The sequence below is a fragment of the Mus pahari genome, chromosome 12 (genome assembly GCF_900095145.1).
Source record: "Mus pahari chromosome 12, PAHARI_EIJ_v1.1, whole genome shotgun sequence".
In the NCBI taxonomy this organism is placed as follows: Eukaryota; Metazoa; Chordata; class Mammalia; order Rodentia; family Muridae; genus Mus; species Mus pahari.
In genome coordinates, this window is record NC_034601.1 from 81,503,489 (window position 1) to 81,512,644 (window position 9,156).

The 9,156-nt window shown below is 47.9% G+C and overlaps 1 protein-coding gene across 1 annotated transcript in view; it reads left to right on the forward strand.

Annotated features, from left to right (window-relative positions):
• The window catches only part of Hunk (hormonally up-regulated Neu-associated kinase), a 108,208-nt gene that overhangs the window by 44,490 nt on the left and 54,562 nt on the right, over positions 1-9,156 (forward strand). Inside the window, exon 2 of the mRNA XM_021209085.2 lies at positions 2,918-3,210. Within this exon, the coding sequence (XP_021064744.1) occupies positions 2,918-3,210 (293 nt within the window). The remainder of the gene's footprint in view (positions 1-2,917; positions 3,211-9,156) is intronic.

Genomic DNA, 9,156 nt, shown 5'->3' on the forward strand with positions numbered 1-9,156 from the left:
TGGTTATGAGCCACCATGTGGTTGCTGGGATTTGAACTCCGGACCTTCGGAAGAGCAGTCGGGTGCTCTTACCCACTGAGCCATCTCACCAGCCCTTAAGGTCATATTTTTGCTAGCTTTTTAGACTACCGTTTATATGTGGCACTTTCAAGACTTCATTGCCAAAGGGCTTTAAAACACTGAGACAGACTCAATCAGAGGCAGCTCTCAGCTGTGGCTTTTCAGCATCCTCTCATCCCCCCAAAGATAGATTTGTCTGTCTGTCTATGTAATAGACATACGAATATGTACATACATGGATGAGTGTGCATAGGGTGCACATGTATGTATGGGTGCCCACATGTGTGTGCATATCAGCATGGAGATCAGTCAGCCATGGCTGTCATTCTTTAGATCTGATCCCCTTTGGGTTTTGAGACAAGGTCTCTTAGTTGTCCGGAACTTGCCGAGTAGGCAAGCCTGACTAGCCAGAGGGGATCCATCTGTCTCTCTGCTTCCTCATCGATGGGATTACAAGCATGCACCACCATGCCTGGCTCCCCGCACCCTACCCACAAGGGTTCTAGAGGTTGAACCCCGGTCCTCAATTTACAAAGTAAATACACACAGAGACACAGACACACAGAGACACAGACAGACAGACAGACAGACAGACACACACACACACACACATGAGTCAGGAAGAAGTACACTTGATGAAGCTGTGATGTTAACATCTAGAACGAGTTTCAGATGAACCATAGCCAGGATGTAACGTGCTCCAGTGGGCTGTAAGGAAAGTCCTGGCCTGGGAGGTAAGGATGGGACAGGAAGGTGACCTGCTGTGAGGTAAGAGCTGAGCCAGCCTGCTCCAGGCTGTGTTCCTCTTGTTGATTGCCCCGTGGCCCTTGGTTTGTCCTTCACATCTCTGGATAAAGGGGATGGAATTTCCTATTAGGAGCAAGCTGGTTCTCAGGAGGCCATGGGAGACTCAGGGGCTCACAGCCATCTTCAGCCATCTCCATGGCACGGGCCTCTCAGCCACTACTGTTTATAATGTAGTGTGAGGTGCAGCGGGAACAGACCCTGAGTTAGCAATGAGCACCTTAGCATCTGACCGAGTCCCCCCTCCCCACCATGTGCTGGATGTGAAGGAGCTCTGGGTGGCTCTTTGTAGCCCTCTCTTGAGTTGGTCTGTCAGGGTTCAGGGACATAAATGACAGGAAGGGTGGCCGAAGGACTTAGGATATTGTAGACCCATCTCGGACCACACATTGGAGACTGGCTGTACCCTAGGTAATTCATGGCCGGGCCAGTGAGAAAATGTGAGTGAACCCCAAAACATTTCACCCGTAAACCAGGGCTACAGTCCCTTCGCCCAGTGTCTAGGTGGAGTGTAGACTGAATTCAGGAGTGGCCTGGACAAAGGTCATGGAGTTGTAAGAACATCGATGCCGTAGGCCAGGCTGTGTGCGGACGACCAGAGTTTTGCTAATTTAAATTTGTCTTTGGCTTGTGCTTTTTCTCATTTTCTTCGTATTAATCGTATCTTTGTAGCTCAATTGAGGTTGAATTGACAGCCACAGTGTGGATGTGTTTATTGTGTGCAGTGTGGTGTTTTGATAGGTGTGGATATTGTGAAATGGTTTCCACCCTCCGGCTCATTTACATCCCATCACCCGCCTCGGAGCGGTTCCTGTGTGGTGAGGGTGAGGAAGTCCACAGCGCGTTTCCATTTAACCACAGCCACCTTGATGTTCATGAGGTCTCCGGTTTTAATTATCAAGAACTACGTCCAGAAGACACTATCTGAGCCTCTCACCGCAAGCATTTCTATTTGTTTATGAACTTACCTCGCAGCTATGTGTAGAGCTGCCCTGATGTGAATTCGTGTGGGGTACGGAGGAGTGACCGGGAGGCCCCCGGGTGTTTGCTACACTCAGGGGCTCTAAGCTCTGCTCCAAAGTATCCTACAGAGGTAGCAGTGTCAGTGAGCTCAGAGGAAGCACAGCGGGGAGGATGAGCTGGCATGCTCTACACAGCTGGCCACACTGAGGGGGACCAAGGGGGAAGTGGAGGTCCCCCTCAGGACCTGAAGGGGAAAGAGTCAACTTTCTGAAGGAAAAGAGAGAGCGGAGGGGAGTGCAGATATGCGTGGACAGAACCCTCCTTTCTGCCTGTCCCCCTTCCCATGTTTGTGACAAGGATGTGTGGAATGTCTGTGGGGGATTGAAAGGTGATTTGCCAGGACAAGGAGCCACCACTGGAGGCTGGAGAGGGTCTGACCCCAATCGTGTAGGCCACAGAGTAGAAGAGCTGAAGTTCAGGGAGCTGTATCTGTGGGTGGTCTCTCCCTGGGCCCTATAACTGTGCCTAGAACTGAAGATGGGAGTATAGGGTAGCCATTCTTGAAGTGTGTGTGTGTGTGTGTGTGTGTGTGTGTGTGTGTGTGTGTGTGTGTGTTTTGGGGGGAAGGGGCTCAGGGTCACCTGAAGGAAGGCAGCAGGTCCCATGAACAAGTGGCAGAGTCCTCAGTTCCCGAAGAAATCGGTGGGTCTCTCATCTCTTCACCCTCCCTGTGGAGAGCTAAGTTTGACGAGTTGTCCAGGTTCAGGTTTGCTTAAGTTAATCTCACTTTTCTTCTTTAATAAAGAACTTTTTTCTTCTGATGTTCTGGTTTGTTTGTTTGTTTCTTCGTTTGATGCTATCTAATGACCTAGTTGATTTTACTCATGGTGTGGAGATGGAAGGCATGGCCTTGCACATCTTAGGCAGGAGCTGTGCAGCTCAGTGAGTCCCAGTTCCTGAGCTGCTTCAGACCTAGGTCTCCCGTGCTGCAGGGAAAGGGCTCTGTACCCGGGGAGTTGTAGAGACTCCCTGGGGACTAGCCTTTGTCTATGGTGTCTGATAACAGCCACACTTTCTGTTTCGACCTTAGGTAGCTATCAAGGTCATCGATAAGAAAAGAGCCAAGAAAGACACCTATGTCACCAAAAACCTGCGTCGAGAGGGGCAGATCCAGCAGATGATCCGACACCCCAACATCACACAGCTCCTGGACATCTTGGAGACAGAGAACAGCTACTACCTGGTCATGGAGCTGTGTCCCGGTGGCAACCTCATGCACAAGATCTACGAGAAGAAACGGTTGGATGAAGCCGAGGCCCGCAGATACATCCGGCAACTCATCTCTGCGGTGGAGCACCTGCACCGTGCCGGGGTGGTTCACAGGTGAGAGCCGGGCATGCCCAGACCCCTGAATCTGTACTGAGCAGACACCCCTAGCAAGGCTGAACAATTGCAACTCCCTTTACAATTTCATGGTTTCGTTCTGTGAGTTGGATGGGATTCAAAGAATTGAACTAGAGCCTGGGTCTGGGTCTTGCCTCTGTTCTATAATGGCTGTTTGTTCCTGGGTATGTCACTTCACCCCTCTGAACTCAACTCAGTCTCTTCATCTGTGAAGTGGGAGTGAAGGTACATGTCTCTCTGGTGAGCTAGTGTTAGGCAAGAAAACTAGAGGTGCTTGGCATGGAGTGAGTGCCAGGCTAGTGTTAGCGCTGTTCTTATCCTTTCCAAAGGAAGTTGTCTTAGTGTCACTTCCTGTTGCTGTAATAAAATGCCATAACTAAGGCAACTTAGAGGAGAAAGGCTCAAATTTTTAGGATACATTTTGTCACAACATGGCCATCAAAGGTGGCAGGAGCTCTAAGCAGCTAATCATACTCCCTTCACAGTGGAGAGCAGTGAGTACTTGTGGACTAGTGGTTAGCTCACCCTCCACACACTTACACAGCCTAGGGAATGGAACCAACCACAATGGGCTGGGTCTTCCCAGTAGTCAAGACACTCCCTCATTGAGACATTACTCAGAGGGTTCTAGATTGTGTGAGTTGACAAAGACAAACTGCATTGTATAATACGTGAACATTTCAAAGAATAAACAAAAGTATTTAAAGCCGGGTGTGGTGGCACACGCCTTTAATCCCAGCACTTGGGAGGCAGAGACAGGTGGATTTCTGAGTTCAAGGCCAGCCTGGTCTACAGAGTGAGTTCCAGGACAGCTAGGGCTACACAGAGAAACCCTGTCTCGAAAACAAAACAAAACCAAAAACCAAAACCAAAACCAAAACCAAACAAAAACAAAAACAAAAACAAAAAAGTATTTAAAAACAAATGGTGTAGAGTAAAACAAAACGGAGCCTCAGAGTTCATGCACCATAAACAAGGATCCTGTTTCCCAGGTGCCTCGCAGTTGGTGAGGTGGCCACGTGTTTCCATGTCTGCTGCTCCTAGAGACTTCTACACAAGAGTTAGTGGGTCAAGTGTTTGCAGAAACACGTACTTTCTTAATATTCAGCTTGAATGCCACCCCTCATGTTTCTGAAAGTCATTCCTTTCTGACCACTGAAGGACTTTACTTAATAAACTCTAGCGCTTCCTCTTCCCAGGTTGACGGGGTGGTGTCCTCCCAGTGAGATGGCACCGTGGGATGCCCTGCTCTGTCTCTGACCTGTGGTAACCCAGGGTTACTGCAAAGATGTGCTGTTGCTTAAGGCTTTTCTGGGCAGGCTGGGGCTCACCACTATCCAGTCTTATCACTTCCTGTCGAGGTGAGAATCTGCTCCATACATGTAACCTTAGTCACACACTATCAGGTAGCCATGCTTGTTAGAACTCTCTACTTTTGGTCAGTAAGGAAGGGAGTTTGTAACTTTGCCGTGTGACACTTTCTGGTTTGTGTGTCCCGAAGCCCTGTCATCCCCTGGCAGTATAAGGAAATGAGGTTAGAAGGTGCCTGGCCTGGCTCCTTCTTTGTTTGACAGGGACAGAGACGTCATGACTGAATCAGCTTGGGTTACAGACTCCATGGGTCACAGCAGAAACTATAACCCAGGTGGGGGGGCTGCGGGTGGTGCAAGTGTTCCATGGGGCTTGGTGTTTTTTTCTCAGGGTTCCATGCTATCAAAAAAAAAAAAAAAAAAAAAAAAAAAAAAAAAAGACAAGTGACAAGTGACAAGCTTCTTAGGATCAGAGGACAACAAAGGAAGCTCCTGCAGGTCCTGTGAGGTGCACATGAGTCTCCCCCGCAGGAAATTCTCAACAGCCCCTCTAAAGCAGTCTTAACAAAATCCAATCCCTCAGTGCAATTACTGTCAGAATGTCAAAGGAAGGAATTTAATAATGTTTTGATAGCAGAGACAGGATGCTTTAAAAAAAAAAAAAAAACCTCTCGTCTGTAGCTTTCTCCTTCTTCCTCTCTCTCCTTGGAAATAGCTTTATAATCCAATACTGGTGAGGGCTCCGGTCTTTTAAAATTAGGAAAGAGAGCAGAAAGATAGACAGACACGTATAGCTTGCTTTTCTCCCTGCAAGTGTGTGTGTGTGTGTGTGTGTGTGTATGTGTGTATTTGCATGTGTTTGTGTGTGTGTGAGCATGTGTATGTGTTTGTGTATGTGCATGTGTTTGTGTGTGTGTATGTGCATGTGTTTGTGTGTGTGTATGTGCATGTGTTTGTGTGTGTGTGAGCATATGTATGTGTTTATGTATGTGTGTATGTGCATGTGTTTGTGTGTGTGTATGTGCATGTGTTTGTATGTGTGTGTATGTGCATGTGTTTGTGTGTGTGTATGAGCATGTGCATATGTTTGTGAGCATGTGTAAGCATGTGTGTGCCTTTGTGCACATACGTATGCAGGCCAGAGCTTGACTTTGGGTCTCTTTCAGTTGCTTTTCCATCTTATTTTTGAGGCAGTCCCTCACTTAGGTCCGGCCTTCGGTTTCTCCTTCTGAAGTGATTACAGACATGTGCCTCTGTGCCTGGCTTTTACGTGGGTATTGGGAGCCTGAACTCAGATCCCATGCATGTTAGCAAGCACGCTAGTAACTAAGTTATTTCCTCAGGCCCCTGGAAGTCATGTTAGAATGTGTCACCCTAGATGGAGGTGGGGGATGGGTTGTTGAGACAACCATTAAAATATTCCTTATCCTATATTCACAGGCGACTTTTATTCAAGACTTGGCTTTCAAAAACTCTACAGAACTGACTTAATGTTTTTTATTTGGGGCCATCGGCATATTTTTGCCTGTCACTTCTTTGGTCCCCCCTTTACCCTAGTGGAGGAGAATTCTCTTTTTCATGTGCTTATGGAGGAGTAAAGTTCATAAATTATTCTGAGGTTAGAGTTTTCAAACGAACAGAGAAGTTAGCATTTCAGAGAAGGCTTGGAATCTCTGGTGGAAAGACTTGTGAGCGAATAGATTGAACCTTGCAAAAGCTTCGGAAGGGATGCCGCTGGGGGCGCAGACACTGGGCTCTTGGTTCTTGAGTTGCAGGGTGCTTTAAGCTCTCAGGGTTCTGAAGATTCGGGCTGGGTCCTCATATTGAGCTTCACCCTCTGAGACATTGCCCCGCCCCCAGATTGTTTTCTTCCCCCACCTCTAAAATGCTCTCCCAGCTGGACGCCAGCATCAGACAATTTGCCTGTTACAACAGAGCTTGACTCTTAACTTGAACCCTCAAGAACACTGTGAGACTTCATCTGGTCATTCAAAGTAACAGATTCCAATCAAAGTCTCTAGATACAGCGTTCCAGAGTAGTACCCTACCGGCTGTCCCTAAGCAGGAAGAGACGAGACACAGGCCTGCCTGCGGGACCAGAAGAAAGGGCTCCATGATCAAAGGAGAACCGCTGCGGGTGCTTAGACAAGTGTTAGCATCTCCCTGCCCAGGGCCTTGACCCTTCTCATTCATCTGTGGGAGAGGTGTCCCCCCTACTGAGGGGGAAGGCAGTGGGAAAGAGAGGCCCTTTGTTCTCTTGTGGCTGACAAGAGGCAGGCACCACCTGGGCAGGTTGCGCAAATCCTTTTAACTTTTAGGAGATGTTTCTCAGCAGAGGAAAAGGGTAGGCAGGTGAGAGGTGGAATTCTGTCTGCTCCCATGCAGGAACTGTGGGGGATCCCAGGGCCTTCTGTGGCAAGCAAACATCTGTCTGCAGCTATTGGCTAGAGCAGAGGCTGTGTGTGTGTGTGTGTGTGTGTGTGTGTGTGTGTGTGTGTGTGTGTGTAGCTGGATTTGAAAAACAGAGTTGCAAATGGTGGGTCTTGCCAGAACTGGAAGTCTATGCCCTCTGTGGATTGACACTTACACTCAGCAGCCTGGACTCAGATTCTCCAAACCACCTAACTCTATACTGTCTCCATTGCTTAGAACCTACAATGGGCGAGGGCTCAGACTTCCTGCGTCTTGGCCAGTCTGCTCTATAAAGATATTGGATCGACTTCTGTGTGTGATGAGTGTGGGATCCTGTCAGTTGACCGCACTAGGGCTGAGTTTGCAGGGCGTGTTAGTCCCACTGTGTGATGAGCTCTGATTGCTCATGGCCACCACTGTCCTTAGCTGGTTGCTGCCTTCACCATCTTTCTCTGTTCCCAATTCAAGTTAACCCTTCAGGCCAGGCACTGTGGTTCTGTACACGCAACGCAACTGTCTGCTTCCTACACTCATGGTTCTGGGTACTTTTTGCCTGGTCTCTGTCTTCTGTCCATGGCTCAGACCTGAGCTCTAAGACAAAGGATGTTGTCCCAGGGGTCTGGGAAGGAAAATGGAATGAATTCAGCTAGTATCATCTTCCTGTGTTGAGGTGGAACTCTTAGGGGAGCAGTCCCAAGTTCTTTCTGGAATATTCCATAGTCTCCCCTGGATTTCAGGTAGGAGTTTCTTGGTTCATTTAGTGTGACTTTTTTTTTTTTTTTACTTTATATTATTATTATTATTATTATTATTATTATTATTATTATTATTATTATTTTAGCTGACTAGCAACTTGCTTGTGGAACATTAGAGGAAATAAAATTCTCATTTAAAATAAATAGATCAGGCTTAACAGATTGTACCTGTATCTTCCCACCATGCTGTCTTGCAAACAATCAAATTTACAAATCCCTTAGTCTTAGTGCCATGCTTTTAAAGGTACGACCTAACCAAGAAGACTCCGGCTCACTGCAAGTGCCTGTTTCCTTGGAAAGCTGGAAGCTTCCCTCACGCCAAGTCTCCACTTACTGAAATACAGCCGTGGCTCTGCTCACAGGATAACCATCTTCCCCAGACTTTACCTTCCTGAAGTTGCTCTAGCCTCACCCACTGGATCGTATCCCTCTGACATTTGCTAGAGAGGGTCACGCCCTTCATACTGACCGTTCATGCCAAATTGTTTATCCATTGTCTTTTCTGGAGCCGTCCCTCTTCCACATTATGTGTGTGTGTGTGTGTGTGTGTGTGTGTGTGTGTATTCATGTGCATTTGTGCATGTGTGCATGTGTGTGTGTGTATACATGTATATGAGTGTGAGTGCATATGTGTGCATTCTCGCTTGTGTGTAGTATGTGTGTGCATGTGTGTGTGTACACACGTGTGTAGTATGTCTATATATGTATACAGGTAAGGATGTAGGCATGTGCTGGGCATAGAACCCTGCTCATAGTCCCCAAATCTTCAAGATGACCCATGTAATATTAGACTCTGCAATGTGACTATCTACTCCAGCTCCCATTTTTATAACTGCTATGGCTAGTGTCCTCAGGACTGCCATGTTTCCAACTCCACTAATGGCCTTGACTCTCGGAGTTGCAGGCAGTTGTGAGGCTCCTCGTGTGGGTGCTGGGAACGGATCAAGGTCCTCTGCAAGAGTAGCTCATGCTCTTCACCTCATGCTGAGCCATCATCTCGCCAGCCCTGAAAGATGCTGTCTGTCTTTCTTTTAAGGGAGGAATAAAAAGCTCAGGAGCTCCACTGCCTTGCTCCGCAAGTGTGTCAGCGAGAGCGCGTAAGCCAAGCCCCATACCTCACTCATCTTCCAGACCATCTGGTCTGTCTGCTCAGCCCCCAGCTCTGGGGAGGCGCAGTTCTTCTGTCTCAGGTTCCCCTCATCGCTCTTGAATATGGCTGTGTCAGCACATTGCATTGCTACTCTTCCCTTTCATTTAGGGTCTCGTCGCTGAGTAGCTCCTGCCTCTCTTCTGAATTCCTACCACGCACTGTAGGCCTCGACTTTGTTACAGGCTCAGAGTGCTGAGGGTCAGGCCTGAGATTTTCCTTTCTTCATATCCCAGGATCCTGGAAGCATCTCTCTCTCTCTCTCTCTCTCTCTCTCTCTCTCTCTCTCTCTCTCTCTCTC